This window comes from Rhea pennata, chromosome 2 (genome assembly GCF_028389875.1).
Source record: "Rhea pennata isolate bPtePen1 chromosome 2, bPtePen1.pri, whole genome shotgun sequence".
NCBI lineage: Eukaryota > Metazoa > Chordata > Aves > Rheiformes > Rheidae > Rhea > Rhea pennata.
Window position 1 is genome coordinate 39282219 of NC_084664.1, and position 24460 is coordinate 39306678.

General features: G+C 38.2%; 2 protein-coding genes across 6 annotated transcripts; one reads left to right on the forward strand and one right to left on the reverse strand.

Moving 5' to 3' along the window:
• Positions 1 to 1780: 1780 nt before the first annotated feature.
• On the reverse strand, positions 1781 to 4314 carry DPH3 (diphthamide biosynthesis 3). 2 transcript variants are annotated; one of them, XM_062569289.1, is made up of 3 exons: positions 4118 to 4303; positions 3929 to 4003; positions 1781 to 3417 (listed from the first exon to the last, which is right to left on the reverse strand). In XM_062569289.1, the coding sequence occupies exons 1-3, from the start codon at positions 4223 to 4225 to the stop codon at positions 3352 to 3354; spliced, it is 249 nt and encodes an 82-aa protein (XP_062425273.1). In that variant the 5' UTR covers positions 4226 to 4303; the 3' UTR covers positions 1781 to 3351. The 2 variants fall into 2 exon arrangements, with proteins under 2 accessions (XP_062425273.1, XP_062425274.1); XM_062569290.1 differs by lacking the exon at positions 3929 to 4003 and having other exon boundaries at positions 4118 to 4314.
• Positions 4287 to 23691, forward strand: OXNAD1 (oxidoreductase NAD binding domain containing 1). 4 transcript variants are annotated; one of them, XM_062569287.1, is made up of 9 exons: positions 7069 to 7123; positions 8611 to 8773; positions 9046 to 9109; positions 11092 to 11198; positions 14730 to 14871; positions 19338 to 19374; positions 19483 to 19580; positions 22505 to 22613; positions 23315 to 23691. In XM_062569287.1, exons 2-9 carry the CDS (start codon positions 8643 to 8645, stop codon positions 23467 to 23469), a joined length of 843 nt encoding a protein of 280 aa, XP_062425271.1. In that variant the 5' UTR covers positions 7069 to 7123; positions 8611 to 8642; the 3' UTR covers positions 23470 to 23691. The 4 variants fall into 4 exon arrangements, with proteins under 4 accessions (XP_062425270.1, XP_062425272.1, XP_062425271.1 ...); XM_062569286.1 differs by lacking the exon at positions 7069 to 7123 and adding an exon at positions 4287 to 4371 and having other exon boundaries at positions 19338 to 19580; XM_062569288.1 differs by lacking the exon at positions 7069 to 7123 and adding an exon at positions 4478 to 4567 and having other exon boundaries at positions 19338 to 19580.
• Positions 23692 to 24460: the final 769 nt, after the last annotated feature.

The following is a 24460-nucleotide window of genomic DNA, read 5'->3' on the forward strand; positions in this document are numbered from 1 at the left end:
AAGAATCTTAGCTTTGACGTAAAAACAAAAAAGAACCACCACAGAAGAAAAAGAACACCCTGGTAACAAAATGAAAACCTGATCCCTAAAAGCTTCAATACCAGAGAGCAAATTAAAAACGCTCCTTTTTAATATTATGATTTTAGAGCCAATCTTAAGATCTTCAGGGGCCCAGCTCATAAAATTTTGAAAGCTTGGATCAGCAACATCAGTGAGCTAAATGAAAATTTCAATTGGAAGTGACTCAGAGAGAAAAGGAGGACAGTGAAACTAAGACTTACACCGTATTGATCATACAGTAACTGAAAATAAGAAAAGCAAACCCAAAAGATGCATAGTTAGTAACATATACAGGGCAAATATTCATGAATTAATTACTACTCCCTGTATGTAAATAAATTCCTTTTCCACTACAAGGAAGAGAGCAGACATAAAAACATAATAGGCATAAGTCAGTTGCTTCCTTCAAAAATGTTTCAATGACCCTTTACTGCAGATTTTATTTAAGTGAGGGTTCCAAGTTTACTCCTCAATTATACGGCTGCCAGCATCAATATCACAGGTACTTTGAATAATTCCCTCAGATCACCACGTACTGGCAGAGCTCCTTTCTGCTCTCTGAGGAGGAAGTAGGAATGCCAAGAATCAGGGTTCAAATTGAAAAGTGGAGAGTGTGGGTTCCCAGGGCTAGGCTTGCTTCCAAATTGATTTGCGGATGATGTCAGCAAGCTTTTGACTCAATGACAAATCTGCACAGGTTGAGCTCAAAAGAACCCTCTGAGAACCTCACTTTCTATTTTACATTTTAAAGGGTAGATTTCCATGCTGCAGCACATAACCTAAAGCAGAAAATACCAATTTGTTTGGGGGTTTTTGTGGTAGTGGTGTTTTCATATAGGTCATTCTTACAGTAGCTACGGTTCCTGCCTGCCAGGCTGCCTAGTGATACTGCCTGAATGGGACATCTTCAGAGCAGACTTTTGTGTATCACCTAGCACCTTCAGAGCGAGCTTTCCCTGCTTTATTGCTGTGCTCAGCAGCAGGGATAATGGCACAGCAATGATTTTCTGTGACACTAAGAGAAGCCTGTGCTGGACTGGTGAGTTGCCAGGACTTGGTATGCAAACTGAAAAGGTGATGCCAAAGAGTGGTAAGGTGTGATGACAAGTCCCTCTTCCTGTCTAATTCCTTTTGACCCACTTCCTCCCTGACCGCAAGTGACATTGTGACATCTATTTTCCAGCTTGGCACAGCTTATTTCACTTGCTGCCTTGTCACTCAAAAAGTCTGATCTCTTTCAGAGCTGATGAGCCCAGCACCTTCCACGGTTATACAGGAACCTGTGTCCTTACATCACAGCTGCTATGTAAAGCTATAGCATGTTAAGTTATCATGAAGCAGTTCCATTATAAAATGAAATCTTGTTGTATTACTCTTAAAATCCATGCACTTTTAGAGATCCCACATGTGGCAATTTAATCTGATAATAATGACACATATTCCTTGGTATTCCTTTTTAGCATACTCTATTTGGTTTTATTTAGAAGACTTGTGGAAAAACCCTTAAGATATTCTACATAGTACAAGTATGAATATGAGCATAAAGGGTGTTCCTGTAAATTTGATTTGTAGCATCTGTTGTCAGTCTGACAACCTTTTTTTAAGCAAATCTGAAGAAATTCATGTATTATTACCACAGCTGCAGCAATGCAACACCATCAGAAACTCTCTGTGAGCAGTGTATAAACAGAATAAACAACAGCCCACTAAAATGCACTAGTGAGGTTTAAATATCTTTATTTAAATAGTCAAAATAAATATTTGCTAAGACAAATCTAACAAAAATATCACAATTTTTTTGGTTTTTGTTTTTTTGTTTTTTTAAGTACAGGGATTTTAGTAACATGAGTGCCACCTTCTGGTAAAGACATGAAACACTGAGTTGTGCACACTGCATTGAAAACCTCTGGCTGAAGGGTATTTTTTGATTTTTTTGTTTCTAGAAAAATAATTAGAATATTCATCTCTAACATTCAAACACTGCTGTAAAAACAAAACAATTAAAGGCAAGAATTCAATTCAAGAATTGCTTATCTCTAGTGCGCAGAGTGAAATAATCATATAAATGCTGTACAAATATTTTCCCCCAAATTTAACTTCAAGGATATCAGGTCCTAGTAAAACATCTGAATGAACATCATTTTAAATAAGTTGCAGTAGTTTGTAATTCAAGAAGTAGTCCTTGAATTAAAGTACTGTGGAGTATATCATTTAAGCTCTTTTCTACCCTAAAAAATTTCTTGTTACTAATGAACAGGGTAAAATCTGTGCATCTCCTCTCCAGGAAGTTACAATAAACACCTTTCCTGTGAACTAGAATCTACAGTTACAGTACCTAAGAAAGCAAGACTGAACTTCAGCAGATATACAACTGCAAACAGCACAAAGAATGGCAGCGTATCTTAAATTTGCCGCAACGGTTAAATCACAAAGTTGTTGTGAAAATAAGAGTAAGCTGGAATCCACTTCACATTGCAGTTCATTTGTGGAACATTAACAGCTTTGCAGGGTTTTTTTTTTTGTTGTTGTTGTTGTTGTTAAAAAAGGCTCTCTCTGTTTCATTTCACACAACATAAAAAAGTACATTTCTACTATTTCAGATAGTCATTTGGTAACAGCTACCAAAGCTGTTTCAAAGCAACTCCAATTCAAGAAGTAAATTTGCTGCCAATCACATGTTGTACCTATTGCAGATATAAATACAACTAGATTTTCTTTGCACTAACAGGAATAAAAACAATTTACCAACAGCACTGGTTTTATGTCTCAATTTTGCCTCACATTCTATATGCATTGGAGGGACTGTGGTCCACACCCCAGGTGATACCATACCGCACCAAAACTAATTATGCATAGCCCCATGACAGACTTTTACATTTTGTTTCCCAGTATTTCTGCTCTCAATGTCATTTCATACTTGTACATGCCCCACACAGAACCTGCTTCTTTACAGACTGAGAAACCACTGCTAGGTAAGTGTTTTAATTTTTCTGTAGGACAGCTCCGCATGCTTCTTCTATGTCCTGATCTGCAGTTGATTTGAAGCATATCCCTTGAGCCTTCTGGAATATGCATTATAATTTATAATTGCTTAAACTATACATCCCTTTTGAACAGAAGCTACTCATGTCTTGATGTCAGCAATTTCTCTTTCAAATGATGAGGACAGCCAGTTATTGCACTTTTATCTCACAGCAGCAAGCACTTTCAGGAGGAGTGCCATGTCTCTTTCCAAAGTTGGTATCTCCTAATTTCTTATTCTAAAGCAGCAATAGTTCCTGATGCATTCCATCAGCACTTAATCAACTCCTTGTTTGCCAAAGGTTCTGCAATAACTTCGCCACGCATGAACTGCTCCTAAAGACAGCAAATAGGGTTTTAGCTACTTCTTATTACTTTTGAATCTCTTCTCCTTCAAAAATACCAGATAGCCATTTTGGTTTTTAGTGTAAAAAGGCAGGCAACTAACTCTCTCGCAAAATACAAAAACCATAAAATGCTTACTAGATAAGAAGAACTGCTAGGCTAGATCACAGGGCTGCTAAGAGTCAAGAGAGCAAAAATACATCTTACTATTACATCGACTGTTTCGCTTGTATCTCACCCCGCACCCACTCAAGTGGGCATGTCTGAAGGCCCGACCACAGCAGGGCTAAGATGACCCCGGGAAGCAGCAGATGAGATAGGAGCTGCAGCCACGAAGAAGGTGCCACTGTCTCCCTGACAGCTCCGTCCCGGGTTTACTAGCGCGTTTCAAAAGCCACCTCCGCGCTCTCCTCGGGGCGGGCAAAAGCAGGACGGGCCTGCCCGACCGAGCGCCCGGGGAGCAGGCCGCAACCCCGCTCCACAGCCCTTTCCCCGCACCCACCTGGTCGTAAATGACGCGCAGGATGAGGGAGCAGCTGGGGCAGGTGGCCACGTCCTCGCCGTTTTCCAGGTCCTCCTGCAACAGCCGCCGGGGCGGCAGAGGGTCACCGGCCCGCCGCCTGCGCGGCCCAGGGGCACGCGGGCCGGGCCCGGGGGCCTTCCCCGCCCTTCCCAGCGCTCCCGCCCTTACCCGGGTGATGAGGAAGCGGTCCCCGCAGGGGCACGGGTAGCTGTAGGTCTCAGTCTCCTCATCGTACTCGAAGTCCTCGATCTCCACCTCGTCGTGAAACACCGACATGGCGGCGCCTCGCCGGCGGGAGGGGGAGGGGGAGAGGGCGGACGCAACCGCCCCGCCGCGGCAGCGGCAGCGCGCATGCGCGCGGGCTGCGCGCAGCCGCCGCGCGCGGCTCCGTCCCCCTGGCGGCGTCACGTGATGCGGCGCCGGTAGGGGCGCTGCGGCGTGGAGCGGGGTGCTGGGGGGCGCGCAAGGCCGCTGGGGCCGCTAGGGGGGCGGGGCGGTGGCTCTCGGCGTGCGCGCTCGCGGCCCCGCCACGCGGCGGCTCAACGGCCGCGACGGGCGCACCCGCGCCTTCCTCCCGCGCCGCCGCGGCCCTCAGGTCGGAGGCTCGCCCGGTTCCCGGTGCGTGCCCGCCTTCCCGCCCAGCGGAGGGGCACGGAGCGCGGCTCCCTGGCGGCCGAGGGGGCCCAGCAGGGCGCCGCGGCGGCCGTGCCCTTTCCCCAGCTGAGGCGGAGTGGCGGCATGGATGACCGCGTCCTGCCTCCCGTTGCCGCGCTTCGGCCAGGCGCAGGCATCTCCTCCGCCCTCCGGCCGTTTGCTTGTTAGTGCTGAGGCAAGGGGAAAGGCTGTTTGCGGCGATGAGTTCTGCAGGAAAGACTGGTGTTTATTAAGCGGATCTTACCAATACGTGGTTGCTTTTTGCGCAGGGTTCCCTATCGCACTTGCTTTAGAGTCCTTGCTCTCCTCTCAAGCTCTCTCCTCTTAACTTTTGTAGTAGTTTGCTCTTCACTCTTTAGCAGGTGACTGAAAATGACTCCCATCCCTTCAGATTTAGTGTAGCGTTGTGAAAAAGAAGAGGTGCACTGATCGATTTTATCCAGGGCTAGTGGATCGGAGGCTAAGGAAAATGAATTACTTGATTTTAGTTCTAGGTGAGGAGAGGAAGGGGTCACACAGCACTAGCACTCATTCTCTCTACAGAGCAAATGGAGAAAGGTAATATTAGAGTGGCTACTTCTGAAGGGATTGGGAGAGAGAGAGAAGGAAAGAAAAGTGAGAACATCCCACCAGATTGGGTGTTTAGGAGCTGGATGAACTGAGAAAGTTACTGAGGTGACAGATGAGAGTACTTTTAAAGGCATGACTCTTGAACGTGTATATGGTAGCAGAGAACCAGGACTTATGAGCAGAGATTTTGGAATTTATTAGTTACAGAGTGAAAATTTAAACTGTTTTTATTGTGGTTTTCAGGAGTTCAAAGTGATTGATGACAGTGTAAATCAAACAAATGACCTTGTTGGGATGACCTACTGTTCAAGAGTTATTTTTAATTAGAGTCGCAGTCTTAAAGTACTCTGTATCAACAGGATCTTTCAACCTTGACATCAAAATTGTAGCTGCTATGATAGAACTGAAGTTAACATTTGTTTTCATTATTACATATTGCTATTTAACTATTTAACTCCCTGTTTTTTTTATGTTTTCGTATGTAGATCTGGAGATATCTGTTTCCTACAGCAGTAGCAGTGAAAATGAGGCTAACTTTAAATGGCTGTCAATCATATGGAGCCATATGATTAGGTTAAACCAAGAATGTGAAATAAACAGTCCAGAATCTTTAATGAATTTTAAAGTTAGGTCACTTATTTTACCAGCAGATGTCGCTGTGGTTAGTAGTAATTAATTACAGAATGGGTTTTGAAGGATGTGATAATTTAAAAAAAACAGAACATCGAAAGAGGATAATTAGGTCTGTATTTTCAGTCATTGGCTTTCCAAGCCTAGCGTCACTAATTCTGTTGACTTTATATGCTCAGTTTTGAGTTTGTGGTTCATAGGTAAAGTTACAGCTATTGGAATAAGCAGTTTACATAGTTAGTCCACTTGTGAAATTCCTTCGTTTTTACTTTTAGTTAAAATGGTAAAAAGCTTGAAAATATGAACTGAAAATCACAGGAAGGACTAGAAATGGGAGCTAGACAGAGAAAACCAGAATGTAATATCTAAAAGACTCTAAATCATAATCTAATCTCATGAATTTGTGCAACCTGAAGGATTTGCAGACTGGACATACTGATGTGTTGGAATGTGACTTCTACGTTAGATGCATACTTTGACCTGCTACAATATTTTTTGAATTTTAATGCTTGTGTTACTAATCAGTAGCTTCTAAACATTTGCTTGTAAAAAGTATTTTGTTGAAACAGAGTCCTGCAGCAAAAACTTTTTCAAGTGATTTTTCCTACTAGTGACAGAAGATTTTTTTTTTAATATGGATTCCACATTAGAAAGTTGTAAGCTGCTCTGGAATTAAATGCTAAAAAGATACTACTAATTTTGGGTAGTTAAAAGGTGCAGGAAGTATTTCTTATGCTTGAAAGTGGGAATTTTAAGCAGTTAAAATAACTGTGTTCCATTTCTGAGCAGCCTAATTTATGAAAACTCTGTCTCTCATTTGCACAAGATTACAAACAGGACAAATTACTCATTGACCAGCCAATGCAGCTGTTGGTGAAAACCTAGAGAGTATAGGCCTGATTAGTTTAACAAGCTGGATCATTGCCATTTCAAAGGATTCAAAATGAGAAAACATTTTGAAAATAAATTATATGCTTTAAAAGAATGCTGCAAAAGATATTTAAATGGAAGTGAAAGATTAAGAAAGCTTTAAAGAAACAAGAGACTGTATCATAGAAGTAATACAGTAATTCAATAGGTGAGGATAATAGGATTGAGAATTAGGCTAATCCATTTTAGGGAAACAAAGGCAGCTATGTAAGCAATGAAGGAGATCTTTTGGCTCGCTGTGAACCTGTTCCTACACTTTATAAGTAAAGGACATTTCTAGCTTGTTTTGAATATTGTTTATGGTCAGCTTACCTTCTTACCTTTCTCTGTCATAGCTCCATTTTAGAATGCAATTTTGAAACTTCACACCATGTTTCCACTCCAGTGCATGTAAGAATCTACTTCTTGCTTAACTGTTCACAGACTGTAATTACTATATAGCATCTAACATTTGCTGTGTTGCTGTGTGTATTTCTGTCATCACCTTCTAACTGTTCCAGAACTACCTTTCAGGAAATATGAGGGATACATGTGTTCTTAAATCAGCTTTTAAACAAAGAGCTTTATTTAATGTTTATAAAATCTTTCAACCAGAATTTTCCCTTTACCAAAGGGAAGGGAATGCATATTCACTGTTGTTGGGTCGTCTTTCAAACGTAAATATTGTTTGAGCATTTAGAATTATAGATATGTTTGCTGGCAGAGGCTTTGGGGGGGGTCATCTAGTCAAAGATCCTGCTTCTGTTTGGAGCAGAAAAATTGCCAACCCTGGATTAGGCCAGTCCCAGGTGCAGAATTTTGCACTTCTGTGATTTCATGAGGTTTCAGTTGCCCTGTCCTGCAGTTTCTCAACATCCCTTTGAAGTAAAGCTCTACCAATTCAGCATGTCGGCCACCTATCTAATTTAGTATCCTCTACAAGTTTGCTGAAGGTACTGATGAAGTTGTTGAACAATGTCAGCCCTAGGGTACTCCTGCTGTTACTAGCCTTTGAGCTTGTCTGGCCAGCCAGTTTTCAACCACTCCAAAAGTCTATTCATCTGACTTGTTACTTCCTCGGCTTCCTAATGAGTATACTGTGGGACATGGTGTCAAAAGCTGTAGTAAAGTCAAGCTGTATTGCATTCACTGGTGGTGCCTTACGTGCATGGTCAGACCTTTCATCACAGTAGATGGTCAGGTTTGTCGAGCATGATTTGGTAATTCCTTGATAAATCCATGTTGACTCTCCCTGATTAGTTTCTTGTTGTTCACACAGGTTCCAAGACAACATGCACTAAGATTTTCTCAGGGATAGAGGTGATGCTGTCTGGCCCTGGGTCCTGTTTCTTACCTCTCTTAAAAATGGCCATGCATTAGTCTCTTTCCAGTTAGTTGAGAATTTTCCTCGATTACCATCATTTTTTCATAGGTGATAGACAGTGGTCTCACAAGTGTATCTTGTCTTCTAGTACCCTTGAGCATATCCCATCTAGTTTCGTGTATTTGAACACATCCAGTTCCTCAAAGTAGTCCCTAAACTGTTGCTGCTCCACTCTTGGCTGTCCCTTTCCTTCCCAAAAACTGCTGGTACAAGCAGAGATTTGGGAGCAGACTTTGCCTTTGAAGGCTGAGGCAAGAATTGTGGCATTCTGCAATTTTTTACATATCATCTGTGACTAGGTTATCTTCCCCTTCAAACAATGGATGCATATTTTCCCTTTATTATCTTATGCTACAGTCATACTTGTAAAATTCCTTCTTGTTACCCTACCTGTTTTCCACTAATCTTAGTTCCAGCTGAGCTTCGACCTTTCTGTTTTCTGGGAAATAAAGGGTGAAAACAAGCTGTGTCAAACAGTGGGTATTTTTAATAAATATTTATATGGATTTTTCAGGAGCTGGTAATTCTGAAGAAAACCTGTTCATCATGGCCTGTGCTGCTGTTTCTGTGGGTTTTACTATTCCTCAGTTACTGAGAGGTACTAGCAGGATTTTTCCCACTCATTCTGCATTGGTGGTATTGAGGCACTCTGCTTTTTGTTACTGCACAGTGAACAGGTAGGTTATCCATCTACAAACACTGCTAATTTTTTAAAGAGAATGTCATAATAGCACTGTCAAAATGAAGCTGAAAAGTTATTACAGTATCTGTAAATACTTAGTTAATCCCTGATTATATTTTTTTATTTAATTCTTACTTAGTCTTTTGTCATCTGGATTGTAGGCTGGATTACACTGGCAAATTGTTGTATTAATAGAAATTTATATCATTAAGGGGCACTAGCACAGTTGTCAAAATGACAGTTATCTTTGTTTGCTTTTCATTGCAGCACAACAAAATCAAAAAGAAAAATGGATCATCTAGAGAGAACAGCAAATAATTTTCGCCAGGAGGTTGGTGTCCTGTTCTATAGGATATAGCTCATTTTTTATGGTATGAAGAAACTTGGTAATTCTATTTGTTTGTTAGGCTTCATTTTCTCTTCTACAGGAGTTTCTGTTACCTTTTTTTTTCTCTTCATTTTTCATATTTGATACTGTTGTAAAATAGGTGTATTTTGAGGTCAATGGTGAAATACAGTGAGGTATTAAAAACTGTCAGTGACCTATGTGATTCTGTTTGTTATACAAGAAACTTAATAGAATTCAGGTCAACTATGGAATATGATTGATGAAATGAAATCATACTACTATCCATATTCTATATACAAGCTTCTCAGATTTTAATGGATTACCATTATTGTGCTCCAAATTCCAGATAAAAAAAAAAAAAGAAAAAAGTCCTTTCACAACATACAAGGAAAGATAAAAGTGTAGGCATTTTGTAGGGAGGTGCCTGATGCTTTCTTGAAATACAAATGCAAAGTCCAGAATACTGTGTCCTCCTCTTCATTGCTTTCTTGCTTGGGGCCTGTTGGATAGTATTGTGTAAAAATATTTTCTGAAAGTCTTTGATTGCCCTAACTCAAAATTAATTTTTTGTAATAATTTTATTCTGATGGAGAATCAGGTTTCCAGTGCTCTGTCAGATGTATTGGCCAAATAACAAATTAGGGCATATATTAATGAGTGAAAAAGAGAAGAAAGAAGGTAAAAACTTAATGTCTATTTCTTGCACATAAGATTTCTCCATCTAAGCAACTTTTTAAGTCATGTATCTGATGCTTGTCTTGTTAACTTAGAATGATTGCCTTTCCCATTTAATTCGGTCTGCTAAAGTGGAAAAGTATGCTACTTTAGGACATTCGCCAATTTTAAAATACTGTTTTATGGGACAGTAGACATGTTCAAATGTTGCTTTATGAAGAAATTAATTTCCTGTCATGTGTTTTAAATTAGAGCATAGTTGTTTAAAATTTCATTTCATAAGCTATTGGATCTTACACAGATGAGAAATAGAGTTGTGGTGGTGGTCTAGTATTTCTTAATGTGGTAAATATCATTAGCGTTTTTTAACAGAGTATGTAAGTTGACCTATTTATAAAACTATTTAAGGCATTACTTCCTTTGTAGAGGAAAATAGGTATTAATCATAACTCAAAAATGCTTGATGAGGAGAGGCAGGGAGGGTTTGATAATCCGTGTTTTGCTGATTGGCATCAAGAAGCTTAGGTGAGAAGCATGGTCTGTCCTGTTGCAAGATTGCTTTTCATTTAGAAAAGCATTACCTTTCATAACTTGTTTTTCTTCCTACTTTAAAAATGGTATATGGCTGTTACATCCAGTCCCATCTTCTTATCAAACAAAAATGCTGTTAACTAGAAATGAATTCCATTGTCACAGTTTCCCTGTGTTTGTAATTTATATGTGTGGTCAAATGTCTATGTGTTGGAATGGGTATGTGAGTAAATGCTCTAATGTAAGTTTTGCTGGTTTTCTTTCAGATAGGTAATGCATATAATTACTTTAAGAAAAATAGATACAGATCCAGAAGTCTCCCAGGGACTTCAGTTGCAGCTGGTCTCCTTTTAGGAGTTTTGTTTGTCAGTCTTTGCATCAGAGATCTTTTCACTTTGTTGCTAGAGTGATACAGGAATGTTTGCCTTGTGTAAATGTCGGAGTCTGAAAAGTGGTAACTAGCAATCAGTTCTCTTGATATTATCTTCAACTGAAGTATAAGTGTATGTGCAAGTTTAGATTAACCCTGACAAAAGTGACAGACATGGTGAACTGTAAATAGAAAACCGTTTTTCCATTCAATTACTGTGTAAGTGAATCTGTTCTTATTTCTCTCACAGTGAAAAAATGCTGATGCTTTAGGTAATGAAACACTGCAGGTAACATGCAAAGTGGTAGATACTTCATACAGAGGTTCTTGAATACTTCTGTGGAAAATATTGTCTACATAACACAATTACTTGTTTTTCTTTTGTTAGATAATTTCACAAGCTAAAGTGTGTGGAATCACCAATGAATCTGAGACGGTCAAAAGACTTCGGTTGGCTGTCACAAACAAAGATTTTACTTTCAAAGCGGGACAATGGTAAGATATTTGAGGGGGAAATTCTAGCAGGGGGAAAGTATGATAAAATGTTAAAAGGGCCTCCGATAATTTTGAAAAAAATGATGAATTTATGACATACAGTGTTTTATTATTAGGTGCTCTGTGAAACAGTTTGTCATAATTCTAAAATAGCTCTTATTAAATATGCTAATACTGATTTTTAAAGAGCAGAAATGTTTTTTCTTTAAATGTTTAATTCTTTCAATATTTTGCTCTGATTTATATATGTTACAATATTTCTACAAGAGTACTTTAAAGTACATTGCACTTGATATTCCAAGCCATTTTTACAGTCGTTATTTGCTGGTCATCTTTATAGTGGAGCAGAGACTGAATGTTGCTGATTTATAAATTATTTGTTTTGGTGTTATAATTCTATAATTAAAAGAGAATTGCCTGATAACCTTTATTTATTCTCTAAAAGTTCCCTATCTGAAAATTAAGCCTGATAGGTCAGTTGAATTCATGAATACTGGTATGCGTACATGAATTATTAGGCCTTTGAAATAATTAGCTATTTGTTTAAACAACTCTTAGAGCTTTTTTCCAGAGTCATAGAGGTTTTTCTTTTTTATCTTCCTTCCTTGTTAAAAATACTTCTCCTCCATCACTTTTCTTCTCTTAAAGACTAATTTAGAACTATGATTAGCTGTTTTGTCATTGGTCATTTAAAAGTTCTTAAACTTTTTATTGCTTTGGCCAGCTGAGAGTGGTTTTGCTGGAATCAAAGTATAGTTGCTAGGGTATTAACAGCGTATGTTACTCATGGAGTGTTAATATGCTGTCTTTTAAATTTAGAACCGGAAGACAAGATGTTGATTGCAATAATTTGTGTTTATGAAGTAATTTGATGCAGTTTTTGCACATGTGCAGTGACTCATATTAAGTTTTTGCTTGCCAGTACTTGGAAAATGCATTTACCCTTCAAAAATGCTTTAGCAATTACCATGCTGAAAACTGAAAGCTTTAATTATAATTACTTTTTCATTTTCTTCCTTGAAAGTATTCTAATGCTATTGTAAGGCATACAACAACTTCTCTATACTTCTAGCTATAAACGATGGTCACGTTTTTTGATGAGCAGTAAGAAAAATCAGGCCATAATTTCCTCAGTAGAAAAGGCTAACTTGTTAGAATTTGCTTTAGTAAGATGTTACAGCCAAAGTTTGTAACTACAGTGTGTTTTAAAGTATTCTGATCATTCATTTTTTTCATAAGCAAAAGTGAATTTGTTCTGCAAGCATGCTAGTAGGTTTTGGTCTCTGTCCAACTTAAAGTAATAATAGATTTGTTGCTGTCATCCATTTTGAATTTACTGAAAGTTGAGATCATGTTATAAATACTTTGAAGAAGTAGCTTTATGATTTTCATGCTTCTGAACTCTTCCTCTAGCAACTAATAATGGTTTTCTTTCCATATATACTTGGCTTAGGTAACCTTTAAAACAAGAGAAATGAAAAAGCACGTGAGATCTTCTATTTCACATCTTTCTTTCTCTCTTTTTTTTTCAGTCTGTGTGTGCTTTTTGCCCCTAGATTTATTCTTTTCACTTACACTGTTATGAATAGCATTTTTCTAGGAGTCCTCTTGTTTCTTACTGTGCATAGCTAAAATGAGATAAGCCAAGAGAAATACAAGCTAGTTCACTATGTTATAATACACTGTGTACTGAAATCTCTTATAACTCTGTAATTGGGAAAGAAATACTAATGCAGTATTTCACCTCCATTAGTAATTTAGAAGGTAAAAAATAAATTACATTGAGATTTATTTTGTGTATCTGTATTTCCCAGACAAAAATAATCTCTTCTTTATATTTCAAGGGGATCATTTTAACTTGAATCTAGATTGTTACTTCACAGCATAAATTTAATTAATTTTTTACATTAGTCAAAATACTAAGATTACTGTATTTTCCAGCAGAGGGTGGTAAAGAGCTTTGGTAGCTTCTTCAAGGGTTCTCTGAGCTAGCAGATGCTGCAATATAGGAATCATCCTCTTGAATCTCTGAGATCCTTACTGCCAGAGGTGTTGAGCCCCGGGCTCAGTGAGGTTGCAGAAGCTGAGAACAGTGGATTACGCCAGATGACTGATTTTTCAGATCAGCCAGCCTTCTCAATTTCTTTTGGTTGTTGATATTTTATTTGCAGTCAGATATCTTTATGAGCCATCATGTTTATTAGCATAGAGTGAAAAATAGTATCAATGTAGTATTGTCATAATTTTGTCTGTCATAACTTTGTATATACTTTGAGAGAGAGGATGTTTTTCTTTGAAGAGTGAAGTTTTGTGGGAAACAAGTGGGTAAGATTTTTTTCTTCAGAAGGTAGAGAACTGTTCAAAGTGTTTTTCTTCTCTCTTTATGTCTTGTGGTCTCCATGAAGAATACTACCCTTCTGTTAAAAGGAAATGTCTGTGCAGTGAATGGCAGTCTGTATTTCTCCTTACGTTCTTATTTAGCTAATACTGAAGCCAACCTAACTCAAGCGTGAACTGAATACTCTGTAGTACTTGGTGTTATTTATTGGTGTGGTATCAGCCCCTGAGAGGAACAGTGCAGCTGGATTTACATGTTAGCAAAATCCCTATATTTCAAAACCCCCCTTTGTCTTGCAGAAAATTGAAATATTTCAACATTTTGGTAGTATAGAGGTTTAAATGTTAGATCAGAAGCGAATTCCTAACTTTTTCTGATACTATTTGGAATATCAAAACCTTACTTTATGAAAATGAATTACAGCCCAAATGTAGTAATGACTTGTCTTCCATAATCTCTAATTGCAAAAAGTTAGCTATATGTTACCTCCTAATTTGTAGGAGGTCATGCATGGTTTAACTTCCCTTAAAAAACTTTTAGTAACTTACTCCAGTCCAGTTTCTACGAGCTAGAAAAGCACATCTGCCACCAGAGGGCAATGTAGTTCAATATGTGAAGCAGTTTTGCTTACGGTAGTGACTGACTTTTCATGTAAGAAAATTTCTTACATGCTACGTTTTAACTTCATATATTTCAACTTCTGAAGGAAAACAAAATGTGCAATCAAAAGCAGTTTCTCTAAAATCAGTTTCTCAGCAGCCTTATGTTTGAAAATTAAAGGGAGCAATAAAAAGCACTGAAAAGAGTGGGATTTAAACCATTCCATTGGACTACATTGTGTTTTTGTTTTGTTTTTCTAATATGAAAATAGTTAATTTAAGCACTTTACAATTATACTTCATCTTAAGGCATTGCATCTAGTGCTCAGAAAACAACAGTTTAAATCTGCTGTTTTAATGCAGGTAGTTTTTATCTCCACTTGATGACGTGTTTTCTAGATGGCGATAATTCTAATGAGATGATGTTACTCAAGCTGGAGTCCATAGTTTTTTGAAAGAGGTCTGTGATCACAATGAAGATGTGTTTGTAAAGGAAAGATAATTGAAATATAGCCAACCACTTTGTTTGCAACAATGTTTTGTTATTATTTTCCATGTTTATTTTTTTAACTTTTCTTTCTTGTCTATATTCAGGGTTGATTTCTTTATTCCTGGAGTTTCTGTAGTTGGGGGATTCTCAATATGCTCAAGCCCTGGTCTATTGGAACAACATGGAATATTAGAACTGGCAGTAAAGCATGCTGTTCATCCTCCTGCTCACTGGATTCACACTGAGGTAGATGATACTTGATTGCGAGATTTGCCTTTTTTACCCTTTTTATTTCAGACCAGCTTTTGATGTTGATTGCAAAAATCCGTTGATTTGTTCAGTCATTTTTAGTGCAACATAAATGTTAAAGCCATCTGTTCTCTAAGAGACTGAAAAAAGATCTTATGTGGTAAATCAGTTATTGTGATCTTCTGACTTGTGGTCTGTGGACTTAGTGATGTTGCAGTCAGCATTTATAAGTAAATTTATAAGGGCTGTCACTCCTCTGGAATTCATGCATTGAAAAAAAGTTGAAAAAATACTGTTCTACCTTGTGTTGCTGCTTCTGAGTCTTATTGCTGAATCCCATCTATGTTATGCTTTACAGAGTTATAGCTGATACCTTGCTATCATTCCTGACCGTTCCTACAAACTCAGAGTCAGTCAGACAAAAATGTAAATTATTAATGGTGAGAAAAGAGATATTTACATTGTTTTTCTAAAACAATAAAGTAGCAGAATATTTCAGAATTTCTGCAGTATTCTTTTAAATATGCATGATTTTTGTAATAGTAAATAGTCCAAGACCTGATTAGAAGTGAGGTCTGACACTTCTGCCTCTTGCAGTGTTTTGTTCATCCTACTGGTTGTTTACCCTACTTAGAATCATAGAATCAGTAAGGTTGGAAGGGACCTCTGGAGATCATCTAGTCCAACTGCCCCACTCAAGCAGGGTCACCTAGAGCATGTTAGACAGGGTCGCATCCAGGCGGGCCTTGAAGATCTCCAGAGAAGGAGACTCCACAACCTCTCTGGGCAGCCTGTGCCAGTGCTCCGTCACTCTCACAGGGAAGAAATTCCCCCTCACATTCAGGTGGATCTTCCCATGGTTCAGTTTGTGCCCATTGCCTCTTGCCCTGTCACAGGGGACAGCTGAAAAGAGTTTTTCCCCATCCCCTTGACACCCTCCCTTAAGGTATTTGTAGGCATTGATAAGATCCCCCCCCCTCAGTCTTCTCTTCCCCAGGCTGAAGAGGCCCACCTCTTGCAGCCGTTCCTCATAGGGCAGATGCTCCAGCCCTCTGATCATCCTCGTAGCCCTATGCTGGACTCTCCCCAGTAGCTCCATGTCTCTCTTGTACTGGGTAGCCCAGAACTGGACACAGGACTCGAGATGAGGCCTCATGAGGGCTGAGTAGAGGGGCAGGATCATCTCCTTTGGCCTGCTGGCAACACTCTTCCTAATGCAGCCCGGGAGACCATTGGCCTTCTTGGCCACAAGGGCACATTGCTGGCTCATGATCAACTTGTCATCCACCAGCACTCCCAGGTCCTTCTCTGCAGAGCTGCTCTCCAGCAGGTCAGCCCCCAGCTTGTACTGATGGCTAGGGTTATTTCTCCCTAGCTGCAGGACTCTGCACTTGCCCTTGTTGAACCTTATGAGGTTCCTCTCCGCCCAGCTCTCCTGCCTGTCCAGGTCTCTCTGAATGGCAGCGCAGCCCTCAGATGTATCAGCCACTCCTCCCAGCTTGGTGTCAGCAGCAAACTTGCTGAGGAGGCACTCTGTCCCCTCATCCAGGTCGTTGATGAATAAGCTGAACAGGATGGGACCCAGTACTGAGCCCTGGGGGACTCCAGTAGCCACAGGCCTCCAACTAGACTCTGTGCCACCGATGATGAGCTTCTGAGCTCTGCCTTTCAGCCAGTTCTCAATCCACCTCACTGTCCACTTGTCTAACCCACACTTCCTGAGCTTATCTAGGAGGATGTTATCGGAGACAGTGTCAGAAGCCTTGCTGAAGTCAAGGTACACAACATCCACTGCTCTCCCCTCATCTACCCAGCCAGTCATTCCATCACAGAAGGCTATCAGATTGGTTAAGCAACTTAGCTGGAGTCAAAAGGGTACCTTCTCTTCTGTTGTTCATATTTCATAATGATTTGTCCTATCTACTGTTTTGTTCTGTTCACCATCCTGTTTACTATGATATGTTCTATTTACTGTTCTCTGCCTGCCATTTTTATTTCTTAAATGTGACTATAGGGTTTAAACTGACAGATTCTTCCAGGCTTAAATACTGCGGTTCTGCTCAGTAGCCAGCAGTGTTTGATAAAGATTGATGCAACTTTACTATTTAAGAATTGAGAATATCCAGAGTGATACTGATAGTTACCATGTGATCATGCACAGTATTTCAATTTGTGTTATATCAAGTTATCTCCACTGGAATTTAAATGAAATAATCTTTTTTTTTTTTTGTGATGCTATGTAGAATGTGCAGGGGACATGCTACTGGGCTACATATTACATAGAAGATGGCCTATTTCTTTGATATTGCTCCTTAGAGAGTATGGAAAGCCTAACTTCGTAGTCCCTATCTTTGGAGACTCTCTTGAGATTTTTGGTGCATAATTGAATTTTCTGGTTGAATCTTTAGTTAATAGGTAGGCTCATTCAAATCTGATGCTGTGGAAAAAACAGCAGGGTATGTATTGGCTTTTCTGTCTGAACAAGAGTGCATGCTTTTCCTTAGGAAAGGAGAAGGAACAACTGTAGCAACTCAGAATTTGAAAAGATTATTTGTGTAAGTGGTTAAAACCTGAATTGTTTGAAAGTTATTTATAAATAAGAATGTTGTAATCTCAGGGTGAAAATGTGTCTTGGGAATACTTATTCCTCATTTGCTTACTGCATCTTTTTTAGAGGTGATTAGATTTAAGCTTTAACATTACTGTATATAAAATCACTGATTTCATCATGATGTACTTCAGAGCTTCAGGAAAACACAGCCTTTTATGTAGTAAAATGTACATATGATGTATTGCTTTCCCTTTCTACCTAAATGATTTCAATGTTATATCTGCAAACTAGGCCAAAGGACAACACTTTTGCACAACATTGCTCCAGAATTTATTGTTTTTTTTTCTTGAACACTGATTTACAGTGGTTATTGTCATGGCTAAAGCATTAGAATATGTGGGAGGCTGCTGATGCAAAATACTGGTTAAGAGATATTCTTCATCTGGCCTATATCCATTCTACATGAAGGATAGCTGATGGGGGCAGACTGGACAAGAGTAAGAATGTTTCTTCATAAAAATCTCTTCTATTTACATGAAGGAGACCATATCCTCTGTCCTTCCTGTGCCATATGAATCTGGAACATTTCTAGATTTGTGCTTCTCTAAAACTCAAATATAATGAGAAAGCCTGGCAGTGTATGTTGAGAAGGAAGAGGGAAATCTATTTCAGATATTAAATGATGATTTTCTTGCACTATAATTGAGAAATAATATTTTATGCAATAACTAAGAAAGGCGAGAGACTTTAGTAGTCATGCTAGCTACTTCAGGAACATCTTGATTGTATGCCATACCTGTTCCAAAGGATCTTTTTCTTTCTTCTGATAGAAATGTTGCATGTTTGTACCTTTCTTACTATACAGTTGTCATTAATGGAGCTTGTGTTGTTTCGGTAACTGTTTCCTAATATCAGAAGATTTTTTTGGAGGAAGCACTTTTAAATAATTAACAGTATTAGCAGTTAATAATTAAACGCTCTTTTTCCAGCAGTTTTTATATTTTTACCTTTCTTTTTATCTCCCTTTTTTTTCCTGCCTTCTTAGTTTCCATGTCCTTTAAAAAAAATCTATTTGGTCTGAAATGAATTCTGTTTTCTGGTTCTGTTTGTTCTGTTAACTTACTGTGATGTGGGAGAACTTGCCTGATTTTGTTGTACTTCATTTTCTTCAGCTTCGTACAGATATAGGTGGCCAAGCGGAGTAGAAGCAGTACTGTGAAGACATGGCTCAAAACGTTTTATTTATTATAGCTTTAGTTTTCTGTATATCAAAAAACTTACTCCGGCACATTTCTCTAAGAAATCATTTCTTCAATACAAGTGGAGGATGAAGAGAGAATATTTTTCCCTGATTTTTTTTTTCCTTCTACAACTCTAATATAGCAAATGCAAAAGTGACTCTACAAGAAATTTCTTGTGGAGGCTTCACTTCTGGTTTTTTTAAGGAGTAGGAATAGAAAAACTTTCCAAGTACATCTAGCTCAGTCTGATTTCCTTCTGTGACCTCATAAAAATGCCTTTTTCTGACATGAAGCTGGGTTGCGGTAAAAATGTTATCTTCCGTGTTAACACTGGGTTTTTACAACCACATACTGTGGTTGAAAAACTTCTGCATGGATCATTCCTTTTTCAGTTCTCATGGGCCAGGGGGAGGGGGAATCACCATCTTGCCTTTATCATAGCCTTTGGGTGAGACTAGATCCTGAAAACTGCTGAAACAACTGACTTCAGATAACGATAAACTCTGTATATGTTTTAAAATGCTTCAGTTTTATCTTATTGGGGAAAAAAAGTAAAAATAAAAGATTACAGTCTGAAGACCAGCTAATCTTGTGACTTTATGGTGCAAGAAGAATAATATTTCTACCTTTGGTTTTAATTTTGAAATTAAGTATCTTCTTTTCCATCCTAGTGTACTCTTGACTCAGAAGTGGCTCTGCGAGTGGGAGGTGATTTCTTCTTTGATCCTCAGCCTGGTGACCCCCCTGTAAATCTAGTGCTGATAGCAGGAGGTGTTGGAATTAACCCATTGTTTTCTATACTGCTGCATATCGCAGATCTTCATGAATATCAACAAAGTAAAGGATATGGATACCAAATGGGAACTGTGAAGCTGTACTACAGTGCAAAAAATACAAATGAACTCTTATTTAAGGTAAACAAAAAATAAAATTAGAACTCAATTATTCATCTGTTAGTGCATGTACCATTCTAGCCAAATTACAGAGGACTTCCCTGTGTAAGGCACTGTACAAATAGAGGGAAAAGTCACTTCCTGCACCAAATTTCATGTTTATTTTGTTTAATTACTTATCCTAGTATACAAATAAAGGATGCTATTTGACTTACCTGATTTTCAGTGATTTTTGTGGTAAGTCAATTTGCCCTAGATAGCTATATTTTACTATCATCTCATAATAGTATAATATACTAGAGATTTTATATACTATAATATGTGTATGTATGTACACATTAATAATATATGTAATATTGTATAATACTATAACCACATCATCTTAGTACATATTGTAAATCTAGAGACTATAAGGAACAGTTATATACAAAGGAAATACTTTATAAAATCATAGGGAACTTTGCTGATATATTCATTATTATGGAGTGTTAGTATATGAATGAAAGATGTATAAGCTGTTCTTAGAAAATTGTTTGTAGTATTCCGTCAATATTTACAGAGCAGTGAAAGATCAGCTGCCGCACACTCAGCCAGTAATGATCACTGATAATATTTTAGGTCCAAATTAGCACATTTTCTGTAAAGAGGCATCCCTAGTGATTCAGATTTCCTTGAAAATTTGAAGGCTTTTGATGGTAAGAGATTGAGGGAAATATGCTAGGTTGAAGGGCAAAGATTCATCTTGATCCCAGAAACTATAAATTGTGACAAAGGGTGGTTTGTTTTACAGCACCCATCAGTAGTTTTTTGGGTTTTTTTCTTCTGTATTTCTTCCAGATTGCTAGAGATGGAGATATTTCTTTTCTTTGAAAAGCCATTTGTTAGTCACTAAGGGCAGCATTATAAACTGGAACCCATCAACTCTTTCATTTGGCCAGCTACTAGTCTCTCATTCTTTTCTAAGCATGCACAATTTATATTTGGCATAGGCACCAGTATTTCCTAAAAATTCCACTTCAGCAGTGTTATAGTAGCAGAGCTTTTGTATTAGAGCTTCTGGAACAGAGAGAGCACAATGATACATTGCAATATTTAAAATATATCATGCCCCCCTTTCTTCATGTGCATCTTGTGTCCAAAACATGTATATGAAAGATTCTTTACCTCTGTGCACAAAATTGGGGAAACAGGATCACTAGATGTCATGTTGTTGTGAGATACACCTATATAAAGCTCTGTGAGGAATGGGGCTAGACCCTTTTCAGTGGTGCCCAGTGACAAGATGAGATGCAGTGGGCACAAACTGAAACACAGGAAGGTCCAGCTGAATATAAGGAGAAACTTCTTTACTGTGAAGGTAACAAAGCCCTGGAACAGCTTGCCCAGAGAGGCTGTGGAGTCCCTATCATTGGAGATATTCATAAGCGGTCCTGGGCAACGAGCTGTAGATGGCCCTGTTTGAGCAGGGCTGGGGGGCAGTGGACTAGATGATCTCCAGAGATCCCTTCCAACTTCAACCATTCTGTGAACTGCTAGTGGTTTGGAGGACCTCATTCAGCTTCATTTTGTACACTAATTAGTAGGCTGTGAAGATCCCATCGAGATGTTCAAATTTTGCTTAATTCATTTAAACAGAAGAGTGTGTTCCTTGCCCTAGGATACTGGAAAATGGTACTGTGATGTTTTGTGTTGTGTTTGATGCCTGCTACTTTCTGTCCTTTTCACTGAATTGTACAGTGACAGCTTACAAGCAGATGCTGTGGGTTACTGCAGGATTATGTAAGCAGGTTAAGACTCATCTTTTAAAACCAGTTAGGCCTTCTTAGGCCTAGGTAGGCGAGATGTTAGGATTTCAAATCAGTAGGACATAATTTGTTTCAGAAGTGCTATCAAATTATGTATGGTCCCATGAATGGGACGTAAGTCTATAGTCACATTAAAAAATGAAAATGGGCTAATATTAGACATTCTAGTGGAGTGGTTTAAGGCGGTGTCTATGGGGCAGTGTCTGTCTATACTGTTCTTTATTACAAGTAGTTAAAGGGAATCAGAAACATCTTTGTACATTAGGTAGCATCTATCTTTTTTTGTTGTTGTTGTTAGCAACCCATAGCAGACTGTTCAATTTAGTAGACAAGCTAGTAAATAAACACAGAAAAAAGAGCTAATTTACATGTTCACAGGGTAAACTTTCTTTTCCAAATATTTAAGTTTCCCCAGTATCCTTCCCAGCAATGAAAATCCCAAGTAGCGCAGAATCTAGATAGTAAAAAACCAAAGTCTTGGTTTCATTATTAATTGCAGCTTCTGACTGACAGATTTTTCACTATGACTTGAACTGAAGCCACTGGGTTTTTGGTGGTAACTGAATATGGATGGTGGTAATTCACAGTTGTGAATTAGGGAACTGAAAATTACAAAGTTTCTACTCTGGTAAAAATAACGTTAACATTATACTGTAGTTGGTTTTACTTGGAGAAGAAAAGTGGAGTAAAGGGTTTAATTATTTTACCAGATCAGCAGCTCAGACTTCAAAACTTCCTAAAATTTGGTAAATTAAAGCTGTAGGAGTTTTGTTTTGTTTTTTAAATGGAAAACCCCTTTGGAAGTAGGAGGAGGAAGCTGGGACAGTTTATACGGGGAAGAAACGAGGAAAGGACATAAATGGTTCTCAGATTCAAGTGTTACTAATTACAACCTATTGAGGAAGAAAAAAGAGAGAGAGAGAGAGAGAAAAGCACTAACAACATAGCTGGCAGTGTATTTCAGATTCCAGGTACAGAATTCCTGCGTATTTGTTCTTTTAAATCAATCTATCAAGCTCTCAGCACTGAAATGCAAGTTTCTTGGTGCTCAGTAATAATCAATGGTGTTCTGAGATTGTAGGCATACATCTGCTTTGATTTAATGGACTGGGGTATAAGCAAGTGTGTTTAATATTACAGAAAAATATTCTTGGTTTGATGAATGCATTTCCTGGAAAGATCACATGTCATTTCCACGTTACTCAGCAGTGTTCACAGATCTGTAAAGAATTTCAGCCATATGTCACAGGTAAATATAATGGCAATGCATAGAGATTTCTGAAGTTTTAAGTTTGGTAGCATTCTAGAGGATTAAAGTTAATGTAGTTATCTCTAGTGTATGTTTATATGCGTACTTTAGTATCTTTAAAGATTCAAAATGAGAATTGAGTCAAGTGCATAAATAAAAATACTTGTTTATGAAAAACTTAAGTAATTGTATATATTATGCTTTGGAGAAAAAACATACATTTGCAACTTTTCATTTGTAGTGAACCTCCCTTTGCGCTGAACTTACACTGTTAATTCTAAACTTTATACAAAGTATTTTCCACTGCAAATTTTGTTCCAAAACTAGTATTTTCTGTCTAGTTTTACTGCTTAAAGCAGGACTGATGAAGAGTAGGCTGACAGCTTGAAAGAGATATTTTGTCATGATTCCATTCTTGCTGTACTTGGATTAGAGAGATACTTACTTACCTATTGTCTCACATTTGTTGTATGTATGCCATGTTCCTGTTAAATGACTAATATCCTATGCACTCTTAACTGGAGATACTTACCTAAATTCCCAGAACAAGTGGTTTTGGAGGCCTCAAACCTTGATAATTACCCTCCAATAAGCCTGACTTATTTTTAAGAAATGAGTGCTTGAAGTAATCCTAACCAGTCATTCTTTCTGAAATTACTTCATGATTAAATAGTGTTCTGACTTACTCATTTCTTTGTTAGAGGGAAGAATATCTGAAGAGGATTTAGAAAAACATGCATCTAAGGATACTTTATGGTACATCTGTGGTCCACCTCCAATGATAGAATCTATATCCAAACGACTAGCGAATATTGGTGTTCCTAGAGACTGTGTTTTCTTTGAGAAATGGTGGTAGTGAGAGCTGTTGAGCAGAAAATACAGTATTTGTTTTCAATTTGTTTTGATAAAATATACAGAAAAATGACTAGACTTAATTGGAAGACTTTACCTCATAATGATGCCATCCTGAATCATGATGATGTTCTTTAGATTTAACTATAATGTATCTTTAATACAGTGCTGCTACTTTGAAAAAAAAAAAAAAAAGGTGATTTTATATTAAAGACCATAACACTTCTGTTTTTTTGATGGTGTGCTTACTTGTTCTGGCTAACAGTATACTTTTACTTTATCCACTCATTTGATTAATGAGTCTTTAAAAAAGACTTTCAGTGCTCAGTTTATTACTTGTGGAGAATTAGATGTACAGCAATGATGAGTCAGTTTATAATAAATAATAATTCAAGCCACAGCTTCTGAAGCTGCTCCAAATTGTGCTAATGAGCTGATACACTACCTTCCACACTTCCAGATATTAAAGTAATATTTTTATAGAAGTAGGGTTGTTGCATTGTGACTTCCGGCACCCGTCACTTCTTGTTAAAAGAAGAAAGGTGACTTTAAGTCATTGTCATTTGTTTTAAGACTTTTTAAAAATATCTGCATATTGAGTTAAAAGTACTGATGTGTTAAAAGTGTCTGTCAGTCTCTGCTGCTATTCTGTGTTGTGCAGAGTTAGTAATGCAAGCCTGTACGGTGTGCCCAGGCTGAAGCAGCTCACCCCAGCCAATGTGTATTCCCTGCACATCCTCAAAAACAGCAAGACCAGCAACAGCTGCAACAGGGAATCTCGTGAATCCTGCTCAGTACAGAGTTCTGGCATGTTCCAGGTTTGTGTGGGAAAAAGTCTCTCTCTAGAACGTTTGTTCAGCGAGCATCTATGTTTCTAATACCTAAGTCCTTCTCGAAAAGATCTTTTTTTCCCCTGGCTTTCAGAAAATTGATGTGTGCAGAGTAACAAAAAGCCACAATGAAAGAGAATTAGTTAATTATCTGTATAGAAGAGT

Excerpts from the sequence above, each read along its gene's own strand:
- OXNAD1 (XM_062569286.1), top strand. The coding sequence starts at position 8,643 with ATGGCCTGTGCTGCTGTTTCTGTGGGTTTTACTATTCCTCAGTTACTG. Across the intron at positions 14,872-19,337 it reads CTCACTGGATTCACACTGAG|TGTACTCTTGACTCAGAAGT; the intron begins GTAGATGATACT and ends TTTCCATCCTAG. Across the intron at positions 19,581-22,504 it reads CAAATGAACTCTTATTTAAG|AAAAATATTCTTGGTTTGAT; the intron begins GTAAACAAAAAA and ends TTAATATTACAG.
- DPH3 (XM_062569289.1), bottom strand. The coding sequence starts at position 4,225 with ATGTCGGTGTTTCACGACGAGGTGGAGATCGAGGACTTCGAGTACGAT. Across the intron at positions 4,004-4,117 it reads ACCGCTTCCTCATCACCCGG|GAGGACCTGGAAAACGGCGA; the intron begins GTAAGGGCGGGA and ends CGGCTGTTGCAG. Across the intron at positions 3,418-3,928 it reads TGCGCGTCATTTACGACCAG|GAGCAGTTCATGCGTGGCGA; the intron begins GTGGGTGCGGGG and ends TGCTGTCTTTAG.